A 24,532-nucleotide genomic window follows, 5' to 3' on the forward strand; every position below is an offset into this window, starting at 1 on the left:
GAAGAATAGGAAATGAAGACAAATACTACTAAATCTCGAATTCCCTGTTTGTGTTTAATTTTCGTCCAATCTGGACATGTCGACCGGACACACCTGCTCATCTCTCGTGAATACACCCGAAACAAGTTCCCTAGGCGAGAAAGGGCCTAATGAATCGTCACTACTGCGTCGGTTTTCCCAGTTATGCGGTCGCATTCTTTTCACTTGTCTTTGGAATTGCACGGTGGAGTTATTGGCAAAATGCGGTATTTTCAAGTTTTGTTTCTGCGTAAATTGTTAGCACAATTGTTTTAAAGAAGGAATCACCTTTTTTTAACCTCCCTTGAAATTCAACTTGGCGAGCAAGTTCCCCGAACCGGTTCGAAACTTGTGCAACGAACCCAAACTTTTTTTTTCGACAGACGGGATGAAACACATCGTCACTTAAATTACGGTGAAAAATTTGAAGTGACAATGTATGTAGTAATAAAGACCGAAGACATTAAACGAAATCAAATAATTTATTTGGACCTTATTGCATATGACCACGATACCGGGCAAAAAGTGTGTGGTTCGAGCAATATGAGCGCGAGGAAGGCGAAGATCGGCTCAACCGGCTGGTTGTTTTGCTGCTCTGGAGTTTTTCGGCGTTGTGTACTTATACCTCTATGCTGTGACTGAAATCCTTCGCGCTGCCTCCTTACAAGGACCCAGTGACTTCACAAGGGCGGACGCCCCGTGTCAAACGGCTTCAGCGAAGCTGCGTGCGGACCCTGCAGCTCAGCAATGTGCCGTCATCGCCTGCGCTTCATGCTGCCTTATTGGATGAAACCAGCCAGGGCCTGGCCACTCCAAGCGGACCCCACTAAGGTACTCCTGCAGTTTCGCATGAATCCACTCCCGATGATAACCTGGAAAGCCCCTCAGCTCCTAAAAAGCGTGCTACTGACCAAGAGACCGCCGATCGGAACGTTTGCTCTGACGCTACTGACATAGAAGTAAACCAAGGCGACTTTACCCTTGTCACTTACAAGAAAAAGCGAGCCGCCGGGATTTCTGTTGTCTTTGAACCAGCTGAAGTTTGTAGTTTTTGGAAAGCCAACCCCAACGTATTGGCGTCAAAAGTGGTGGCGACGGCACAAGAAAACGTTTGAACACATCGCCTGACCAAGGACGGTAGGCGTATTGTGACCGTGTCGTCACTGGCTGCAGCGAACCGACTTCTACATGTCTCCACCCTTGCTGGTGTACCAGTTGAGGTGCGCGTGCCACGATCGTACATGGCAACGTAGGGTAAAATCCAAGGTGTCCACCTTCAGTACACTGAAGAGGCAATAGGGAACTGAGCGACCAAGGTGTTATCTCTGCCCGTCGGCAAGTCACCTACGTATAAGAGATGAAAATGAAATAATTGCTGACACCCGCCGACGCTTTGTCATCTTGGAGTTCAAGCCAGGTTCACCTCTGCCAGCTCGGGTGTTTCTTGGCTTCAACAGCTTCCCCGTCGAAGAGTACGCTGGATCTGCTACACAGTGCTTCAACTGCCAGAAACACGGCCACATCGCCAGGAACTGCAGAGGAAACCTTCGCTGCAAAATATGCACTGGGGACCACCCACACAAAGACTGCACCTCGCGCAATCAACCACGATGCGAAAACTGTGGCGGCCCGCATCCCGCGTCGTAAGCAGCTTGCCCGAAGAAAAAGGCAGCTACTCTTTCACGCAGTGTCGGGCAAGTACAAGGGAAAGCTCCTTCCCGTCACGACCCACCAGCAAACTCAGAAGTTGTGTTTCCACCTGTGATTGTGCCTTAAAATAACCCTGCGCTTCAGGGCGAAGCTCCCACAAGCAAGTCCTAGGCGCAGGCCACACGGGACCATCCAACAACCACAATTAATCATGCCGCACCTGATGTCCGCTCACCGGACGCAGCCTCCCCTTCAACTCGACGTCCCCGCAGGGAACGTGGACAGAAAGCAGCTCAGGCCGCGCAGCCCGACATTACTGGCATACACATCCCCATGCTCTTTGAAACCTCTCTGCATTTCCTTATTTAATAAAGAACTTCTCTCTCTCTCTCTCTCTCTCTCTCTCTCTCTCTCTCGAGCAGTATGGCTGCCGAGGGCTTATGCTCAGTTTTATTGGGCATTAGCCAAATTTCCGGAAGTGTTTTCTGGGTTTCTTGCGCTTTCGTCACAAAGGGTCCAAACTTATCTCAGTCTTTGCGCCAGCATGGTATGGCAGCGGTTAGGCAAAGCTGACAATGGGAATGGACAAATTAAACCACAGGAGACGGCGTCACAGCAAAATCCCAAAGGCTGGCCAATAAATCGAAAATATAGAACGATTGAAACGACACTTAAAGCTGCTTACGCGTACGAATGCGATACCATTAGTTTTGGTTTCAACCTACTCCATGATTCATGTGATATAGTTCGTATGATCGAAGATATTATTTCCTGAAGCTAAATTATCTTCATCTTCAAAGATATATGTGTCTAGTGCATAGTGTTAGCGTCGTAACGCTTGCGCTGGTGAAGGCTATACTGGAGATTTTAGCGCAGTGTTTGCTTCTTCGCTGACCATGCGGCAGTTTAGTCTCCCCTTGCATTTTCCTGGCAGCGTTCTCGTTAGTGATACAGTTTTAGCTGCCGCTGAGCTAGACCCTGTGCAGTACATTGTAGTTGCAACGCACAGACATATAGAAGAGCGTGTCGTGGTGCGATTGTGTCTTCGCATAGGCGTCGTCATGATTCTTTCTGACTGCGCCACGCTCGGCAAATCCCCTTGGTGAAACGCGCATTTAGCGTATGGGCGTCAAAGTGCTTTGCTATATTAGCTAATGGACATTGTAACCTCTTTCGCAAAATAATCGTAAACTATCTCAGTTAATTTTGCAGATTCTATTACTAAAATTACTCAAGTAGGAATTACTGCATATCTACACCACGCGCTATTAGGTTAAGACCGTAGCGAATTCACTAGGCCCATCTTTAGTTAAGTAGGTTAGGTTAGAAGAAACAAAAAAAGAATGGTGTCAGTGTCAGCATTCTGTGGTCGGGAGCTCTAATTGTTCGGTTTGAATGAAGTGTCTTTCGGGAGAACGGTGAGATCTATTATAGCCAGAAATGATTCTATGTTACTCGCACAAATGCAACAAATATAGAAAAAAAATGAAATTTTGCTCTACAGGACGCCAACAGTGACGCAATAAACCGAACACATCAAATATGATTCTCATTGTGTTAACTAGCGGTTAGCGGGTAAGTTATGCAATCAAACAAAACAATTCAATTGAACAGAACCTCGTTTACTTCGCAACTACGTTCCAGGAAGACAAATAAAAAGTGCTGTTGAAGCAGGTTAAAGGAACACTCAAGTGATTTGTAAACATTGCGTGTTACTAGGGCACAGTGTAGTCCGTAGTCCATAGACGATGTTTCGACCACTCTGAGTGCATTTACGCGAATTTATTTAGTCGACAAATAATTTCTAAATAGCTGTCCTCCCCTCTGAATCATCGCCCATTTTTTGTTGTGTTTTCGGGTAATGTCAGGAGGAGATGACTTGGCTTGACTGCGCTACTGCACGGCTCGCCGGCCTTCCTAAAGGGTCAGTCGGCCCAGAATTTAGCCCGCCAGCAGCCGACGAGTTGTCGCAATTCCTTCGCTTATTTGAAACTAAGCCACGACACGTTTGTGGATGGCAGAATGTGCATTTCCTTTCTTTACTTTGTTAGAATTGTACACTGTATCAAGATCCTAGTCCAGGTCGCTCCACACAAGCGCTGCACAAGCGCACATGCGACGCTTCGCTGACTGGTACGCCAGTAGGAAAATATAAGACCACTTGAAGGCAGTAGTAGAGTTAGCGAAATTGATATACGTACTACCGAAATAAAATAAACTGAAACGTTTACCCTACAGCGTAAAACTAGGGAGCAGGAAGCACTTTTTTCCACTGGGTGAACAAGCGCAGCGGACCACAAATCTGCGAACGCTTTTCCGTCTAAGAAATGCAATTGCTAGCCGTGAGATGTTGTGGAAATTTGGGGAACGCTAGGTGCACGAGCGCTATACAACAAATTGTCACCTAAGCAGCTTGAAATGCTAAAACTAAATAAAAGTATAAACTGGTAATACAATATATACCTATATTTCCAATGCTGGCAGCGGTCCCCGTGGCCGAGTGGTATGGAGCGCTAGATATGTTATTTCGAGAATTTTTCAAATCACAAGCTTGAATCCCTGGGGGTACATGCTTTTTTTTATAAGTTGACTTTTCCTTTTTCGGCCGATGTTTTCTATAGTGAGTTCACCATTTTTGGGCCGTAACGTTCACTGCTCCACGAACTAGTTCACAGAATGCGCGCAGGCTGACACTGACGCGCTAGCGAGTTCTCGTTGGCGTGCTGTTGCTAGCACCGACTGCTTGCGGGCAGTGGCCGCAGACCAGAATCAACAGACCCTTGGCCTGGTGCGAACACGCTTTTTACGGTTCAGGTATGAGTGAGGCAAGCTCCAAATATGGGGGGAACCCGCATGGAATTTGAGCGTCTGCGGGGACGCGGAGGGCGTTCATCTACTTCGTGGGCCTCGGCTAGTGACGGCTACGGTGCCAAGCCGTCCTGGGAGGCTTAACATCGGCATTTTACAGCCGATAACATCGCAGAAGCGCGGTATGACGATTACTGAGATATCAAAAATGCCCATCCAACGGTGCTGTCGGATCTCAAGCAGGTTGTTTTACAGAAATATAAACCGAAACTTGTTTGAATGCTAATCTTGGACATCGTCCAATCACGGTGCATCTCCTCCCGACGTCACAGCTTTCAGTTGGTGCGGCCGCCGCAAACTGCGCAAGGTAGTTTTTCTTCTTTCGCTCTTTATAAAATAAGTACCGACTTATCAACCACATAAACGATGAAAAGTGTGGTAATTTGAGTCAGTCTACGCAGTGCAAGCAAAAACGGGAGCTTCACAAATTCACTTCAGTGTCCCTTTTAAATGCCCATGGCTACCCTACAACCTAAAGCACCAAGTCAATTGTGACGAGAGTTATTACAATACAAGTGTAGTGCAATTCTGAATACCATTAAGCACATTGACGTATGTGAGGTATATTCTGCAAAAAAGTCCCATTAACGTGGTTAGGGTTTACAAATCATATCACGCCACTCTCTGAATGAAAGCGTTAAAACGGCGAATTTTGAAATCGAAAATAGTATTTAGCATTGTAGGAAACAACTACTGCGTCCTTTCTATCCTGCGTTTTGCGCGGTATTTATTTACTTTTCAATGTACTACAATAGCGCAGTCATATTTCATGCCAGTAACTTCGAAAAGGCGGCTGCCAATCTATACCTATAAAAAGAAGTGCCCGACAGGCTGACTGACTGACTCATCAACGCCAAGCCAATACTGTTAGACCTGGAGACTTGAAATTTCACGAGTTTATTTGCGTCACTGAGTAGGTGCTCACTAAGGCGGGTTTTTCAGAAATCGCCCTCCTAACCGAAGAAAAGGGCGAAATTGTGGTTTCGCGAATTCGTGATTTTCTCGGTCACCCATTCACATATCGAAGCGCTTTTTGCTGATATAAGTAGCCCTTAACAATACCTAAAAAGTAGTTTTTCGATTTCGCCCTAACCTACACCAGCGAGGTGATTCCGCATTCCGGAACTAAAACAGTGTTCCTAAAGGTTCTCAAATAAATCTTTCACCGATTCAGTTCTCCAACTAATTTTTGCTGAAATATGTTACTCATACAAATGCACAGAACCGTTTTTAAGGATTTCGCTCTGTGGCGCCGCTAGAAGGGTGAAATTTTTTTTTACAAATGGCACGGCTGATTAGCCAAAAAGGCCTGACAGGTTATGTACACGTCTAGCCAAAGCGCTCTTTAAAACGGCTACAGATTGCAAGGGCACATTCTGATTACGGTGTTGGAGGTCAATATTTCTTAAAATTTTAAAAATTCCACCCCGAGGAGAGCGAAAAGCGGTAAAATAGTTTTTCAGATATTAATTTTTTAACGCCCGCCATCTGAGATATCGAACTGGTTTTTGTTGAGATAGGCAACTTATTCACGTATCTCAACACTGTTATACAACATTTTTCAATGACACCCTACCAATAGACGCAAGCGGGATTTCGGGAAAACACTGTTTTTACACGTTCGCAAATTACCACCCAGCCAGTTGATATCTCCCATTCGTTTTTCTTGAAAATGCTGCCCATTTAATTGCCCAAACCCACTTTCAGGATTTTGTCCTAACATGCGGATAAGAAGGCCAGCGAGATTTTTTAATCCGCATCCTTTTGGACGTAAAATTCAGTTGAGTTTTCCCGAGTTTGCTTAGCGGTCGCCATCTGTTGACACCTTCGGCAACTACGCGTCTCCCGTAGGAGCAGGTGTCATATATCATAAATGTAAAAGAGAAGATGTACCAGTAAAAAGCACAAAGGTTAGCCCTCGGCATCTGCTGGGACTTACTGCAACCTCGCGCCTCGCGCAGGAGAGCCCATTGTACTTATGATAAAACTGTACCGATGAGCATTGTTCATATCTTCTGAGATAGCACTTCTTACGAGGAAGAATACCCCTCACCCAGCCGGCCTCCATCACGTGTTCCCAGCGCGATCTCCTGCCGAATTCAAGTTGTGTTTGCAACCTGGCACTCTTTCTCAAATCATATTAAGAGTGCAAGCAAATCAAGCATCTCCTTCTTCCATCCACTTTTCCAAACCTTGAACTGTGGGAGAACCTGGTGACTAACAGCGATCTGAGTGTCCAGACAATACTTCCTCCAGAGCGAAGGCTGCCCACTCATCACATGGTTTTCTGAAATTGGGAACCACTCCCACTTCGCCCGCTTAATAAAAGCTTTTTCACTCACTGACTCAGTCACTCAAACGCGCCACCGTGGTGCAATTTGTTTAGAGAGATTTGGAGTAAAACAGAGTACCATTCCTTTCACATTACCACGACGCGCCTGCAGTGGGAGCCTATGTACTGACAGCAGGTAGGCGCTCCCGAGTGTGTACCACTTCCCAATGAAGTAGCCTAATATTGCGACTAACAAAGACCAATTGCTGTCCTTAATATAATGGCCCACCCGAGCAGCACCGGGTTCTACCGCTAGTCCTTTATAAATATTATGTGGCGTCATAAAGACCTTTACTTAAAGTGGCGGAGGAGTCTGCCCTTCTCTATTGTCTTTTTTTATGTAGAATATTCGTATTAACTGCGATCAATTTTTTATCGTTGCTCTACCGAATAAAAGGGGTGTTTTTATTAAAATAAACATTTATTTTGCATTCATAGACCCTTTAAGCTCAGTGTAGCGTACAAGAGCGTATCGGGGGTCTTTTATTTCACCGACTGTGTAACCATTTGCTTGAAGTCTTGTTGCCTTAGGGCTGTTTGTTGCCTTGGCAAGAACGCAACAAGGTTACCAAGCGAATGTTGTTGCTTGAATGCCTTGTGTAAGCCATTGTTGCCTTGGCGACTGGTTTACTACTATTTAAGATACTCTTACGTACTGGCATAAGACAACTCACCTAACACCCCCCCGCCCCCCCCCCCCTTTGTGCCTCCAACTCAATGTAGTGATCAAGTACCTTTTATTCATCAAAACCCGTGTGGATGGCGTTCCACTTCAATGTAAGCAAAAGAAATGGCATTGAAATCGCATTGAATATGTAGTAGGGACAACAGGTCAACCATTCGTTTAATGGAGTAGCTACAATGAAGCATAGACAAAGTAGGGGCGGAGCAAGGACTGGATTCAGCGTTGAACAACAAAAATTCGTAAGTAATGTACCCTTGAAGCTCGCGATAGACGTGGCGGCAAACGCTTGGAAAATGACTTTGTTCTACAGTGAACACAGCCAGGTTCATGATGATGGGGAAGATGATAATGAAAATAAAAAAAAAACGCAAATTCCGGACACCCTTTTTTCGTGTACGTTTCGAGACATCCGCATCGGGCCGACGTAGGGTTCCCGGTATTTTCTATATAGCAAATGAGTGTTGACCTCTCAATATCTAGAAAGACTGAAAATGACTATTACTTCAGCAGGGAGGTTAAAAGGAAGTGGCTTTGGTCAACCATCCCAAGTTCAAATGGCCGATAGGTTTATTTCCCTGGTAATTATTATTACATTTTCAGAGCATTCATGGCGAAGTGGCGGCCCTTTGTTTTCGTGGGAGCTGGAGTATTCGTTTTTATTTTCTACATTGGATTCGCATGGAGGATCTTGGACCCACTGCTACCTTCCAGGAATGATCTACCTGAGGAGTTCTCCGAGAAATCGTTGGAAGGTAAGTGCGTTACATTTCAACTTTATGTAGGACGACTTGTTGTGGAAAAGCCGGAAACACATAGTTTTGTTCAATGACTATACTTGCAGAAAATGTGTGTTAGTTCACGGGATCATAACTGCAGTAGGGTAGAGAATATTCGAGAACTGATAGCTAAGTTTAACACCAACACCAAGAGTGCAACATTTTATCCGAAAAACGCTACTACTGATGTTAGTTGACATTAATTTAGGTGGGCCACGCCTTTATGAGGTAGTTTGATGTTAATTCCTGGACCGGACCTAACCACGCTAGTTCCCCAAGCAAAGCAAAACGCTGGTCGCTACATATAATTAATGAAGGAGTCGTGGTAAATCAACGTAAAATGCTGCAGTGTTGATAGTCTTCAAAGTTCAAAATTTTTGGGTGAGTTGGGGCAAGACTCGGTTGACATCTTTATGTGTGCTCATAGCTTGATACACTTTCATTATTGCTTTTTGCCCCCTGAAAAAGAAAACACCCCAGCTACACGGAGTGAACTGACTTCCGCATACATAGAACACAGTGTTGTGCTATTTTAAACAGCAGAAACATGCGGAACGAGACGGAAGAACACGCAAGACGAGCGCTGAACTATCAACTGAATGATTTATCCCGATGGAAAGAACATGCTTAGAACACGTGCGCAAGTACCAGAAGAAGAAATAAAGTTAAAAACTTCACAGTCTTCCCGTAGGGGAACCCTGAGTAGTATGCGAAGCAGCCATGGGGTCGACTCAAGTTCCCATTAGTTTTCCGTTCGATCGCGGCGTTTTGGGAGGAGAATTACGGGAGCGGAGCGCACGCACGCGTCATTTATACCGCGGATCTACAGTGGCGTCCCCAGCGGAGTATGCAGCGGCTACCTCCACGTCTCTAACCCTAAGCTGCTTCGCAATATCGCGCGCGGAGCGACAGGTGTTGTCGTTTAATTGCGCAATCCCGGAAAGGAGAGGAGCATTGGAGAGGAGAGGAGGAATGCCGGAGAAGAGAGGAGCATCGGAGAGGGTAAGACGAATGCGTCGCCTACTATTCAGGGTTCCGCTACGGGAAGGAGACAACGGTGGTTGAACGGGAAGCTATCTCGTGATGAACTCTTTGGTTGACCAATATCTAGCGGTATGCTGCCACAATTATCATCAGCGGTGCCTGGCCAGGCATGCGCAGGGAGGGTGTGGTAGTCAGAGTTCTTCGACGGGAAGATGACGACGGTGGTTGAACGCGAAGCTATCTCGTCATGGATTCTTTTGTTGGCCAGTCCCTAGGGTAATCCTGCCACAATCATCATCAGCACTGGGGGTGTGGACACCGCACAACGGCACCCACACAACGGCGGAGGAAACAGGCTCGACCGTCAGCTGCTTGGCATCTAAAACAATATGCGGAGCGATAGACCCTTTTCGATTGTACGCAATACGGTTCCAGAACTACCCATCATCCCCATCGAAACGTAAGCACCTCCTCAGAGTTAGCGTTGACACTAGCGCCAGTTTCCCTTCAAGTTATTATTGTATGAAACTCTATGCGTGCCGCAGTTGCAACCCTGCTTTCCTCAAACGCTACCACGTATGTAATGCTTGGCCTCAGGAACACGAGGATATCGATGCATATGGCGATGGCTACTACTAGCACAGTGCAAACGCGACGACGGAACTTGTAAATAATTTCAAAGTTGTACATATGCGTGGTGATGTGTCCTTCAGTGTTCACGTAGAAAGAACTCCTGCAGCTTTGATGTATTTCACACCTTGCGCGACTTAGTACAAGCTAAGGAAGGCTCAACCAGCTGAACGAAGCAATGAATGCTCAACGAAGCATTCAGCCATCAAGCGGAACCGAACCAGGCACCATTTGATAATAATTTTAGTGCGAAATAAACGCCTCGACGTGAAATCCAGCCTAGATTTCAAAATGGGAAGCTGTGCTGGAACTTTGATGATTCAGAAATAAAGGAAATATTCCTTACGGTGTTATGCGAATGCATGTGTGGGATTTTTTTATATCCGTGAGCGCAATCGTCGTTTTTTTTTTAGTTTTTCGTGTTTTTACAAGAATGAGTAAAAATCATGTTTTTTCACGTCCCGCAACATTTCCTGATATTTTACCTCTTTGGGTTCGTACGCGTCAATTTGATGTAATTATAGTCCATTTTCAACGTTACACCTGCTTCCCTGGAATGTCTACGTATTGATGATACCTCTACTGATTTAGACAAAGCAAATGGGCTACAGGAAACCAACTCGAAATAATGTCGCAGCCTGGAATTCTTCGGTGACCTGAATGGTTTTCTCTTGCCGTTCATGGAGTGCGCCGCGCACGCAGCAGGATACCTTGACATCATGCTTCGTCAAACGCAGCTGGCTAATTCAGGGTGCACAACTGCAGCTGCACGACAGCCTCGCCCCGTTCTTCACATAACAACCGCGCCGGCATCGCTGTGCATTCCTGTCCCGGTCTGAATAGCTGCCACACAGCCGCCAGGCTCTATAGCCAAGGCTGCCTGTGATTATGAGCATAAAATGCAATTGCCAAAGAGCGATGTTTGCGGACATGGTTATACACTCAAGATTTCAAGGCTCAAATTTGCGAAACGAATGAAGTTTTACACCATACATAGGAGGAAGTTTTAAACATATGAGTCAGTTTTTATAAACCGAACGATGCCGCTCGCCAAAATAGAAAGTACTGGTTTGGTGGAGTTTCGACAACCGACCTAGCGTTGTTGGTCCTCGGGTTTACCTTGATGCAATAGCAAATCACTTTATTCGAGCAAGAGACTTTTTTGTTAGATTATAAAGCTTATCATTTATTCAAAAATAAACATATAGTGGTACATTTCAGGAGTCGTAATAATGATATTTTTTCTTCCTTTTCGTACGTCTAGTGTACATGCACTGTCCACGATAACGATAGAGGAATCCCGGCAACGTCGCTAGTATCCCATCTTATGCGCGATTGCAGGGTATCTGTTTTTCACTGCATTGTTCACCCTTCGAGTTGTACAAAGTTTGGTTTTTAGACTGCTCACAAACGCAGAATGTTTTAGCGACTCCCTTAGGGCGTCTCTTAACGTTAGCTTTCAGCCTTGAGAGCAACTTGCCCAACCGGCAAGGCACCTTCATAAAATGCGAACGTTTGCACATGCTCAATCTCAGCTCGTTCAGCCGACACTATTTCTCTGTGCTCTAATCTCCAAAAATCGTCTGTCTGGGGTATCACGTTCCAAACTACACACCGCATACTTCTGGTTAGATATATCTCTTCCTGTGACTTCAATATAATTGTTAGAAAACAGATAGGAATGTTCCAGCAACCTATTGTTTACCATACAATATGTCCTTCTACTTGAACTATGCAGCGACAAGAGCAGCGTAACATACATCATTCAACGGGTTCAAACCGTGCCGACATTGCGCAGCTGCTCAGCCGTAGAAAGGTACATTTATGCAGAGGCAAAGTTGTGTTGTCGAAAGGCAGCATTGGCTTTTACACGTCGCTGTCTAAGCTATCTTACAGTACGCGTGGACAAACAGAAAAGACTACAATACAAACTAAAGACGCAGAGCATAGTATTTTTACTCGGCCATTCAGCAACGCTCATCGTATCAATCGAAGAAATCGCAACATCATGCAAAATATTAGCTGACAAGGTTTCCGAACTAGTGCCAGTGAGAGAATAAGTAAATCACTGATTTTGAAAAAAATGCGCAGAAAACACCCAACCAAGGAGTAAGAAACAACAGAGGAGGGAAACTCCACTTTTGGTACGAGTGTGACAAGCACTCTTCTCGGAGAAGAAATCGTATGCCATTCGGCTGCGCAGCCCAAATGCGTTGCGGAAACGCAGGGAATGCGGCCCTTATCATGCCCGGCAGGTGGTTATGTTGGACACCGCAGCAGCCGCGAAGCGTCGTAGTCTGCGCACTTGGGGCCTCTGTAGCGTCCACCATAGTCCTCGTCATTCAGACAGCTGCGTGAAAAGGTCATCCTAGTAGCGCGGGGGCGTCCCAAGAACAGTTGCGTTAATCGGCATGGGCATTCCTGGAAGGGCTAGTGAGGGGGCTACATGAAGTAGCTCGTAGTGACGATGTCATTTTTTGTAGCGAAAGTACACTAAGCTACCTCGGGCAGTCTTTGCGGGATGACCAGTTTTGACGTTGAGAGCTAGAGGTGAGGAGAGCTTTTGCGCTGGCATGATGCAGCGGCCGGACGCCGGAGAATGATAGGCGGTAGAGGAGGAACAGATTCATCCTTAGTTGAAAGGAGCGCGAACATAAAGGCAGGCAAAGGAAGTGGAACACAATGACAGCCGCTGGTCTAACAACTGAAGTTTTTGTCTAGGAGGGTGGATATCAACACTTACAATAAAACAATAAAAACACTGAGTATGAGCGAAACAAGTTTACAAATGTCACGGTGATAAGGCAGCTAGATAGTCACCGCCGATAGTGGGGGCACGGGCAGATATGCAATCTCTGTGGGAGGAAGACCCACGCTTGCTTGGCTGACACACTTGCCTCCTCTTTCTGCTAAATGGAACGCTTCCATGACTTCGCGGTGCCTAAATAAAATGTCAGTCTGGAAAATTATGCTTACATCCACTGCATTTATACAATAGAAAGATGGGTTGATTGGGGGCCCTTTAAATACTATTCAGGCACTCTTAAACGCCCGTTGATACAACTTGTGTTCCACTTCCTTTGTGTTTGTTTTAACACCGTAAGGCGGGCTAGTTTGTGTTCGCGCTTGTTTTATCTAAGAATATGTCTTTCCAACTTGGCCGGCTTGCAACGCTTCTGCCGAGAGATAGGCGAGGGGGGAACGCAGACGTGCGCGGGACCCGTGTCCTCACCTGGCTGAGCGCCCGGCACGGAGCAGTGATCCGATGGCGGGGAGTAATAGGCGGCAGGAGAGAGCTATGCGAGGAGTGAACGGGAACGTGCTCGCGACCTGTGTCGTTACCTTGTGGAGGAAGGCGACGAGGCCGCCGCCACAGAGATAAGAGCGCGTCACTAAGGGAGGCCAGGAGGCCGCGTGCAGCGCTGAGCCATGGGCGATGGAGGAAGACGACCATCCATCTGTGGTCGCTCGTACAGCGACGAGGCATAAACAACGCCGTGAGGCGAAAAAGATGTATAAAGAGTGCATTCTTTGCAAACACATCTGTATCTCATAGCGAAACCACACCGTGATACCAGTGAAGCTCGCTATCAACTAGGGTTGACCAAAGCTAAACCACAGAAATTATTATTTTAACACAGCAGTAAAAATTTCTTTGCTTTTCCCGAATTTTGCTTGTGAGGAAACCTTGTATATTTCTTTGGACTCCTGAGTCACCTTGCGTGCTTCTGAGGTGAAAGCCCGACGTAGAATCGTGATACATTGAATTACGAACAATGAAGCACGTATCGTTCGGTGCATGCTGCGCTTCCTGGTAACGGGATGTGTCTGCGCAATAGGAACAACTTGCAAGAGTTCGTATCCGTCCTTGGTATGTAAAGACCATCATTCGGCGGGTGAGCATTTTGGTTTGTCTTACTGGCGCGTTCGGCGCCCGCAACGCCACCGTTATTTGCCTCGACACTGCGTAGAGGGAAAACCGAGCACAGCTCTATTATTTATAGTCCTTTACCAGCTAACATTGTTTTATATTTTGTTCGCGATTTCGTCAGCATAAGCTATGCTGCTAGCTTGCCTTTGCGGCATCATTTAGCCTGCGGAAAATGCCCTGATCATTTGTATAGTTCGTACATTCTTGGCACGTTGATATCTTTATTTCTTGGCGGGTTGAAGCTCAAAAGCCAGCCTGTTCTGTAACCTTAGATATATAGCTGGAAGTTGCGATTGGAGCTGAACGAATCCTGTGGTTTCGGGTTCATTGGGTAAGTGTGGAGTTTTACGGAGTATATATGCTGCAATATAGTTTGTGGAAACAGCGGCAGGTCGTGCACATGATAGCTCTGCCAATGATAGCTCCTGTATTGGTGAAGTATCTTTCACTGAAATGAACGAAATCGGCAGGTGGTGCAACAAAGTAATGCTAATGCTAAAAAATGCCTTCGTGCAGATCACGCTAGTTAGGATGAATAGCGTAAACCGTCCGGCCTCGTTGGCCTGACTAGTCGCCTCGTGATCAGGCTTAAGTACAGGGGAAAATTGCCTCCTGTACCCACTGCGACAGCCATTCAGCGTTGCCAGCAATCGAAAAGGCAGGATGAAATATCGAAATATTGCAAACAGTTTCATTCAGCCACGACTTTTCTATCAAGGCCTATGCTGACCCTCTGGGAATGGGTGTTTGGGACAACCGCTTCTTCATCGAACCCCAGATATTTGTCCATTATATTCATGTCGGCTCCTCGGGTTGGCCAATTGAGGAGCATGATGACTCTTCTTCAGGGGGCGTTTTTACCGGTCGTGCTATATGCAACAAACTCCGATTACGATGAAATTAATAGTAGACAACGCAGAACAGGCTCTACAGGACGTAGGGCAGTATGCTGGCGTCAAGAAGATCTTCGTAGGTGCTGGCATTGAAGTGTCCCTCAGAGCCGAGCAACAGACCTAGCTCGTTATTTAGCATGTAGCCCCAAACGTTTACCGCTCAGCGGCAGTGCCTGTCCAGCGTCTGCATGTTGTGTGGAAAAACAAGAAGTAGGTGTGAACACTGAATAAAGAACTTTTGGCCGTCTATAAAGACACTTGAATAAACCGAAATTTGGCCGCAGTTCGTGAAGCGCTGTCCACAGTACAAATAGACTCATCCCAAAACATACGGATCTGACCACACCATGAAGGGGCGTAAATTCTTCGGTCCCGTTTTTTCCGCGAAATGAGTCCCTCACACACCTTGCGTTAATTGTGCATCTGACTTTTCGCGTTGATCCCAGTCGGTGGAAAATGTTCAGTAATCGGGAAGGTGACATTCCTGCAATCGTCCGCGCTCCACGAGTCGTGTGCTTGGGCGAATGCGGTCGCTGGGCCTTATTCGTCGCCGACAGCTAGGGTTTCCATGTGGCGATGCAGCTGTAGAGTTGCGCTTTATGCAGTCGCTTTCGGAAAACTTCAGCGTTCACTGCCACATTTAGTTCATTCCGCATCTCAGGGGCTTTCAGATAGTGGTTGATTGCAGGTGCTGCAATGATACCCAGGCCATTGGTGTCCCTGGTCACCTTCGGTCTGCATCCATGCAGCAGGTTTCCTAGGCGGACCGCGTCCCGAACACCCTGAATAATTCGGCTTACTCTGGAGAAGGGCCTACCTGGCATTCTGGCAATCTCTCTGAGTTTTTCCCATCTGGGGGGGGGGGGGGGGTGGAGGGCGGGGGCGGGGTCTAATCATTCCGAGTCGCGTTCACTACCCGACGCTTGGCTTTATTCGCCCATAAAATACCGCGTCTTCCGTAATACCCTCCCCCATGTCACGAGATACTACGGGATATTACGTGACGAGACAAAGTTTTTGTGGGCTCGTTGCGCTTTGCTCGCGCCCGCCACGGGTTTTCAATCTTATAAGAAGCATTATTTGCGTTAAGGGTGACCTTAAGCTTGGCTTTCAGGCCAGCAGTTGCCCAACCGTGCCCTTCCCGACGACATTATGCTCTGGTTGCCTACACGTGTAACTTCTGAACAATCCCTTTTTCTTAACCTCATATAGAGCAGCTAAAGAGTTTCCTGACTCCTAGGTGCGTAACAACTGAGTGGCCCAATTGTTGATTCTGGGAGACAACCATATTTCAAAGAGTTTAAATGGGGCACACAGCGCCAACCCACTCACAATTGGCTTCGCGGAATGGGCGCAGGGCTGCAATTTACAGGCCCCTGATTCTGTAGGGTGACTTTCAAACCAGTCACCCGGGCATCAAAGACTGGTATGTTGAAGGACTGTGGCAGAGACCTCCGTTTTGCAGTGGATATAGGTAGACTGATGAGGCCGCTGCTGACATCTTTTATATTGTTTTTCTTAGATTTGAGCAACGTATTTGCCTATACTGTTCAACTTACCAAAGGAAATTTGGGTGCTTACGTAAATTATTCGTAACAAGGAACCACATAGCTAATTATATTGCGTGACCTTTTAGGTATTTGAGTAAGTATTTATTAGGATCCTGTTGTACAGGTGGAAAACTGACTTGAATCATGAATTTTTCTCTTTCCGCAAATATACGCAATAAAACCTTCCGCAACCCATAGTGTAGAAATCTTTGCCGCGAATGAAATACAGTGAAAGATAGAGTTACATCTCGCGTGGTATAAAGGAAATTATGTGACTGTTCGTAAAGGTTGATTGCAATGTTCATACCTACATCACTTATATGAGGGTCTGCTAGACAGGATTCAGGATTTTGCAGCAAAATCACTTAATTTCAAGGGCTTAAGGACCGATAACATAAAGATTACAGTTTTACAAGGCTATAGAAATCATTACCTAAAAAGAACTGGCTTCTACTTTGCAGGAGGTGGCATCCGGCGAGGTGACACGACTTCAAATTTAATTGAAACCGAAACATGGGATTCGTCGTTAGAAGGAAAGCTGCCAGCAGCATTTGAAAGTGCACTGAAGACTTATTCCGCCGTCGCTCAAGCTGATGTAAAGATAGTTCTCCTTGTCGCCTACTACCGGTCGGGATCAACGTTCGTCGGCGAGCTTCTCTCTTCGGGAGCAAGGACATTTTACCACTTCGAGCCACTCATGCCATTTACAGTGAGTGGCCGTATTCGCCCTGGCAGACAACGTCACGCATTCGAGCTTCTAGACGAGCTTGTTCGGTGCCGCATGCAGAACGTGCCGCTGTACACTGTGTGGCTGGAGAACCACTTCGAGTATGTGGAGAAGAACCATTTCTTGGCTGAAGTGTGTGAAGGCGGGCAGTCCTGCACTTCTCCCGCTCACATGGCCGCCCTCTGCTCTCGTGCCCAACAGCAAGTGTTGAAGTTTACACGCCTCTACGTCAGTCAGGTGCGAGAAAGCTTTGTTTTATTTCTCTTTTCCGTCGTTCCGTCGATGGAGATGTATTCTTACAAAAAGAAAATTGTATTGCACTTTCTCACGCACGTATAGCCTCCCATGTAGCTTGGTAGATGGCAGAGGAAAGTAAAATAAAGCGCTAAAATATTTTTAGCTATACTATTAAAAAAACATCATGTGTAAACAAGCTTCTGATGGAATATAAGCTTCTAAGATTGGAAGCTTGTCTCCTCTTTAACGGTGTCACGAAAACATCATAGTTCCTATTTGTTGCTTGAACTTTTACTGCTAGTCTGGTTTATATATGATTTAGCGGCCGCAGTTAGTGACAAAGTACCAAAGCTAACAATGTCGCTCACACACTAAGAATGGCGGAGAATTTCGAACAAAATAATTCCCTTTCTTTCAGCAAATGGTGTATCAGCACTTCATCGGGCTTTTGGGTAAAACGCATTGGAATGTTACGCCGTTCGCTATTTGGTTGCGTCCGCCTGGCGCATGGAATTGCAGAGTACGGAGAAGTAACCGAGCTTAGACACCGATGCATGTGATTTGTGTGCGCGTACAGCGTTGTGCATAACAAAATTTCATAGGTTACAGTAAAGTCGATTGTCAGTTTTACGACTTTTGATGTTGCTGGTTCGCGTCGACAAAAGCCCGAGGGTGTAAGCATACACCAGGTGCCGCCCTTAGCTTGTGTGATTGTTTGTGGTAATTTCAGTGCCGTACTGCTAGCTTTCTTAAAGATTATTCGCCAATATTTCCTCACCTTCTTAGATATAACACCTTTCGAGCGTTTTTTTTTTTTGCTTTCCTTTTTTCCCAGAAATTTTTGTTGAGCCGGATATTGGACCTGAAATCTCGAGTAGTGCCCTCTTCTAACGCCGCATGAACTTGTTCACTCGTGTGCTCCCATTTCTCTTTTTTTTAGTCTGGAAGTTCCCTGGATGCAATAAGTACAGCCTGCCCATTAGGGCACGGCTTCTGTAGGTTTGTCGTAGCAGATACTCATTACACTCTGCTTTGTTTTGTGGCCATTTTTTCACAAGTGGCTATTGAATGAGTTCAGTCCAACAACTGAAAAAAGCCAGCCCATAGCGCCGCTATAAATGGAGTGACGGTGATCAAGCTCGCTAAAAATGCCTATTCTGAGAAATACAAAAAAAAGTTTAAACTTGCTTTCTAATTACCTGCGTAGTAGTATATTTTAGAGTGCGATCATGATATTTAAACAATTAATGTCTTATTGACTGCTTTTTTAAACCGTCTTGACTGATTTTATGGCATCGAAAAAGTTGTCTTTCTATGTGTAGCTAAGTCTGATTATGAGCGTTGAAGACGAAGCATTATGGATACCCCAGCCCATAATTATCAAGAACTTCGCGCAGCCCCTACAGCACCAACAGTTTTCATTAATAGTTGGGAGCTGTGGGACGCAATGCTGCTCAGCTCCGACGCGGAGTCTCAACTAAGAGTCGTCCGCCTTCCTGAGGGAGAGAAGAAAAATATCAATGAAAGGTGATGAGACTTGGTAAGGATGCCGCTAGGGCCAATGTTCTCTTGGAGGCAATCTGAGGGAAAAGGACCCGCCGGGCACCCCATTCTGCTCCTCTCTTTCCAGTGTTCGGCACAATAAGGTTTATTCACTCATTCACTGCGGAGTTGCATTTGCGTCGCTTTCGCGTTCTTTTCTTTGTGTTTTTGCTCGAGCAACGTTCCGAAGGCTAATTGGCGACACTATTTTCTAGTGTTGTATGAATGCAGTTCGACATAAGGAGTCACAGCTCGAGAGAGTTTTTTTTTTTACATGGCCAAACAATGATCTCTAACTTAAATACATTGCGGGAAATAAAGTAGATTTGTTGGATCCCTATTTGGTTCCAGTGAGAATTGAAGTGGTGCAAAGAAATAACAGTTCCTAGCATTTGAACAGCGTCATAAGCAAAGCAAATGCCATCGCAGCAGCGTAGTGTACAGCAGAGTTAACCCCCTGAAACCTAATTATACGGTCTGATGCGATTGGCTCGAAAAGGTATTCGGCAGCAAATGTTTTACAACGCAGTTGATATGACCTGGAAACAATTTCCCCAAATAAAAAGTACATTTAATGACATGGTTCGAACACAAAAGGGACAGGCACAAGAACCACGCCTTCAGCATTTCGCGAACTCGCCCAGCAGAAAACTGGCCATTTTTCTATCGCACTTCGTCCTGTTGGGACATTCCTGTTTTAGTTTTTATACGTTACCCCGTGCAATCATGCTAACAGCTTATCGCCACCACGCTCAGCTTTCCGCTCTATCAACAGTAAAGGTACAAATGTTTTATTGACAATAAACGTCCTGTTTTTGGCATGACGCTCATTCAGACCAGCCATAGCCAACCCGTGCAGGGCCTGAGCAGAGCTTTGCAGTCGTAGTCGTAGGCATCCTTAGGCAGCGATAGACGTAGTAGGCAGAGAAACATACTCAAAAGCCAACTCCGAACACCTTCCCCTCACGGTAATAACAAGCACTCAAATTTGCGACATTTTAGTCTACCTCTCCTGTAAAGCACGGGCAACAACAGAACCTTTGTCTTGTGGGAACAGGCACAGAAACATGTCCTTTTGACCATCTAAAACAAGACTAATATGCGGTAACTCACAAAGAGACACAGTAAAAACTTTTTTTTGGACGTGCGGGAACGGTATCGCTAGGTGGGACAATCAGTACTCGTAATATCGCCGCCAGAAGACTTACACTTCAAAACGTATAGCTCAATGCAATACCTGAAGTCGGCGTACGCGAATAGTACCATGCAGGGTTGAAGCGACCTGGGGACGCCTGGCGCAGGTCGGTAATCCGGCTTCGAGCACTCATTCCTACTTGTGAATGTTTTGTACATGAATATTTGCTTGCCTTGATTTTGACACATAATGGCGTATAATTTGCTGAACTTTTGTTTGACAGGTGGGACATTTTGAGCAAACTTGAAGCACTCAATTTTTTAGCTACAGTGGCAGTTAATCAGTGTCAGAAGGTCAATTGGACGTAGAAGTAGAAGCACTACGTAAATTAGAAGGTCAAACTATAACCTTCCCCGTTTAAAATTGCGCGTGTGATGTTTTCCCTGATGCTGACTGCACGTAAAAACTTAACTGTCAACGTCACTGGCATTCCGCGATTTTTCTCTCGGACTGTGTTTTAGGCGAGCAGAAAATACAAGGAAAACACAGATATTTTTGTCGAAACCTAAAAGTAAAGGGCGCCCTAAAGGCCTCCTGTTCAGTCTTCTCTATATTGCTTCAATGAAATTGTAAAATTTTCCAACGCTCCGGAGAAGAAATAACGCTCCCAAATACCACAAACATGTTCACAAGTGCCCCTAACGAAACATGGCATGCAAGAGCCGGTCAATGATTGTTTTTTTGCCTAGAACAGTTTTCAATGAAGACAAGCAACCAGAGCTTTTCTGGAGAGTGTAGGGGTACTACAGCCAAACGTCATGTTTAATATGAGCAAACTGTGATGTAATGCAGTGAGTATTTCTTCTGCTTAACATTACACAGGCGTCACTGAGAAGTTTCAAAGACAAAACCACAGATGAGTGGAAGCTACTTATCTTGCATCGTAAAGAAGAAATGTTTTCACTCAGCACAAACTTCAATGGTTAGAGAGCAGTGTAACTGAATTTAACGCCTGTTGCCTTGTGTTCTAGTGATTGAAAATTTCGAAGATTTTGTTATCGCATAAAAATACTCAATGCTGATTGAATGTTTGACTCTACTTATGGCAGGTTGCTGACTGGATTGAGAGAAATCCAGACATTGCTCCTGCTGTTCAAGTGGTTCACCTGGTGAGAGACCCTCGTGCCGTCTACTCGTCCCGCCGTGGTCTACGCTGGTGTACGGACAATGAGGCGTGCGACAGTGCCGAAGCCCTGTGCGCGCAAATGCGCTCCGACCTTGACAGCTTCGAAGAGTTGGCGAAACGAATGCAGCCGAATCGTACTATCAGACTCCGCTTCGAAGACCTAGCGGCGGATCCCGAGAACGAAGCTCCGCAATTGTTTCGTTACCTCGGTTTAAACTATACAACGGCCGTTTCCCAGTACGTGAAAAGCCATACAAGAGCGACGTTCAGAGATCTTAGAAATGCACACTCCACTAAGAGGAATCCGCATCGTGTTGCAGTCGAGTGGAAACGAAAATTGTCGAACGGAACAATACATGCTATTGAGAGGGCTTGCAGCGACGTGCTTCTGAGGCTCAATTATGAACTTTTGACGCTAAGCGAAAAGGGGCAGATCCCGGCACCTGCGTGGTTCAAAGGGTGATTTAAAAGACATGGATTTCTGTCTAAACTAAGGCAAAATAGATTATCGGTGACTGCACCCCGCGAGCAAAACGGTTGCCTGCGGCATACTTACAATCACTATTTTGTTGCTCCTTATCATTTACTCTTCCTGGCCACTATTTCCAGCGCATTTCATGAATTACATATCCTCGCCGGTCCATCGCAAGCTATGGGCACCTCTGCGCCAACCTATAACGTGGGCTATGAGAATGTTGCATGCTAGCCTTCCCAAATCATCGTGGACCTTTGCTGTATTATTAATCCACAAACAAAAACATTATGGGGATTTTACAATCTATTTTGATGCATTCTTCTAAAAAACAGTTTTTTATGTAAAGCGTCGAAAGCAAGCGGCGACCGAGGGAGTGATGCCAGAATGTCAAAGCCGAACTGTGCCGAGCTGTGCAAACAAAACAGAATTTTTTTTAGAAAAACGCAAACAACGTGGCCATACAGTATTTGGCGTGAAAATACTGCAGTTGAGTAGAAACCGGTTGAACATTGCAAAAATACCCATAACTCGGGCAAAATATTACCCATGTCATGCGAAGAAAGTTAATAGCAAGGGCCCGCCAATGAAGAATACCACGCGAAAGAGAAAACGACAGAAGGAGACGGGAGGCATGCAGCGCCAAGGTCATTAGCCAGTGCTATTGCGCTGAGGGTGAAGACAAGGCACGACCTAGTGCAACGCGCCGGCCAATCACGAGCTGACAGCGCCGAGGGTGTAGTAGGCTAACCTGGGGAGGGAGAACATAGGCGGTGTCCAGTGTGACCGGCACGGATGACGGTCGGGCATTAGGACCTGTTATACGTTCCATTATTCAGCCACAACGGGAACTCCTAGGTCCCCTCCTGTGGAAGCCATTCGTTTCGTCGAGTCTGTGAAGAGCGGCACCGACGCTCCAATAGACCAGCGTTCGCTACGAATGCGACATCACCTTGGAGTACGTTGCACAACCGTGAAGCTTGATATGTGACCTTGCCGCAAGACTCCGCAGCGCCGCGATTGGGCTCCGCGGCCGAGAGCTGCCTAATAAACCGGGAGTACAAGTGAAAAACATGTGCGGTGTCCTTCTTCTATGCACAATAATTATACTCTATCCCTTCTATTTAAACTCTCTCTATGTCGATATCTATACCCATTTGCCACGGTTCACTATTATTTGTTTGTTCTTCCTCTATCTGTGCCGGTTGCGGGTATATCTTGTGGTTTTGGGTTAAAAAAAAACCTACACACTCTTTTACAGAGATTCACCTTCTCTGGTTTATTATTATCTCGAATCTGACACCGCGGTCGTGATTGGCATAATATTAAAAAAAAGACTTGGGCTTCATTTGTCAGCATGCAATGTACTGCCAATATCCTGCAAACGTGTACGCTACATTTCTTTAATTTCTTTGTCAAATTAGCTCCATGCACCCAAAAAACGTCAGAAAAAAATGCTAGAGATGGATTTCCGCTTGCTTATTATAAAAACAGAGCATCAGAAATACACCTCTTTTCTCGCTATAGATTGCCCAATCAGAACATTACTATCATTAGCTGGCGATGAAAACGCCATGAACGTTAGGCGAAATGGCGTTTTGCTCCTTTTTACACTTTCATATTGCACCTTTACAACTTCACTTCACCTGGCGGTGTGGGAAGATAATTTGTGGGGCTGTGCAGCATTTTCGGCATGCAATCATTCGATTACAGGCGAGACAAATGCAGTTAACTTGAGGGATTTCGCTAGGTACACAGAAGAGTGACTGTGCATTCTTAACGACGGGCAATAAATGCATAAAATCAAATATTTCTGGTAACCCTACTACGTACGTTTCATTTATGTATAAAAGAGATGGAATCACGAGGGCATGGAGGCCATGGAAGCACGAACAGGATGTAGTTCTACCCCAAGTTTTCTTCGTTGTGCAGCTCTCTAGCCTCTTCTTGGCGGCACCGGGGTTCCTGGATGCTTCTACCCACGGAACAAAAATATATAGGAGAGGATCAGAGGCTCAGATAATACCAATTTTTAAATCAGGCAATCACGCTTCGCCAGCCAACTACCGCCCTATTTCCTTAACCAGCATCGCATCCAAACTGCTCGAACACATCATCGCGCCAATTTTAATGACCCATCTGGAAACCATCAATTTTTTCTATCATCACCAACACGGCTTCTGGAAACTTCTGTCGTGCGAAACGCAACTGGCTGAATTCACGCACGATATACAAAACTTCATGGACGATAACATTCAAACAGATGCCGTATTTTTAGATTTTTCAAAAGCATTCGACCATGTCCCCCATAACCAATTAATCCTTAAGTTGTATAATCTCGGAATCCCTCTCAACATTATTTCTTGGATCAAGAACTTCTTAAAAAACCGCAAGCAATACACTAGCGCAAATAACTACGACTCTCCTCTCTCTGATGTAACGTCGGGCATCCCCCAGGGTGCCTTGCTCTCCCCTCTGCTGTTTCTAATTTACATTAATGACTTGCCTACTAACATATCATCAAGGTTAAGCCTCTTTGCAGATGACTGCGTTCTATACTCTCCCATCCGTAATCCAGACGACAGCGCTGCTCTTCAAAAAGATCTCCAAATGATTGCAACCTGGTGTAACAAATCACTCATGCCGTTAAACCTAAATAAATGTAAAACAATGTCGTTCACCCGCAAACGCACCTCACCTCATTACGCCTACTACATTGATTCAGTTCCGATTAGCTCTACATCTTCATACAAATACCTCGGATTGCATATGTCATCGTCACTTTCATGGGAAACTCATATACAAACTATCTGTTCCGAAGCCTCCCGCACACTAGGATACTTGCGCCGTAACCTGAAACTAGCCTCACCAGATATTAAGATGTTAGCCTACCAAACTTTTGTGAGACCGAAACTC

At 45.7% G+C, this 24,532-nt stretch overlaps 1 protein-coding gene across 3 annotated transcripts in view; it reads left to right on the plus strand.

Moving 5' to 3' along the window:
• The window catches only part of LOC144167370 (carbohydrate sulfotransferase 3-like), a 43,878-nt gene extending 21,825 nt beyond the window's left edge, over nt 1-22,053 (plus strand). For all 3 annotated transcript variants that reach the window (XM_077696655.1, XM_077696656.1, XM_077696657.1), the window contains 3 exons: nt 8,154-8,305; nt 16,779-17,281; nt 21,068-22,053. In XM_077696655.1, the coding sequence (XP_077552781.1) occupies nt 8,154-8,305; nt 16,779-17,281; nt 21,068-21,607 (1,195 nt within the window). In that variant the 3' untranslated portion in view covers nt 21,608-22,053. The remainder of the gene's footprint in view (nt 1-8,153; nt 8,306-16,778; nt 17,282-21,067) is intronic.
• Nucleotides 22,054-24,532: the final 2,479 nt, after the last annotated feature.

This window comes from Haemaphysalis longicornis, unplaced genomic scaffold (assembly GCF_048455015.1).
Source record: "Haemaphysalis longicornis isolate Haplotype H1 unplaced genomic scaffold, Haemaphysalis longicornis Haplotype H1 scaffold_2, whole genome shotgun sequence".
Taxonomy (NCBI): Eukaryota; Metazoa; Arthropoda; class Arachnida; order Ixodida; family Ixodidae; genus Haemaphysalis; species Haemaphysalis longicornis.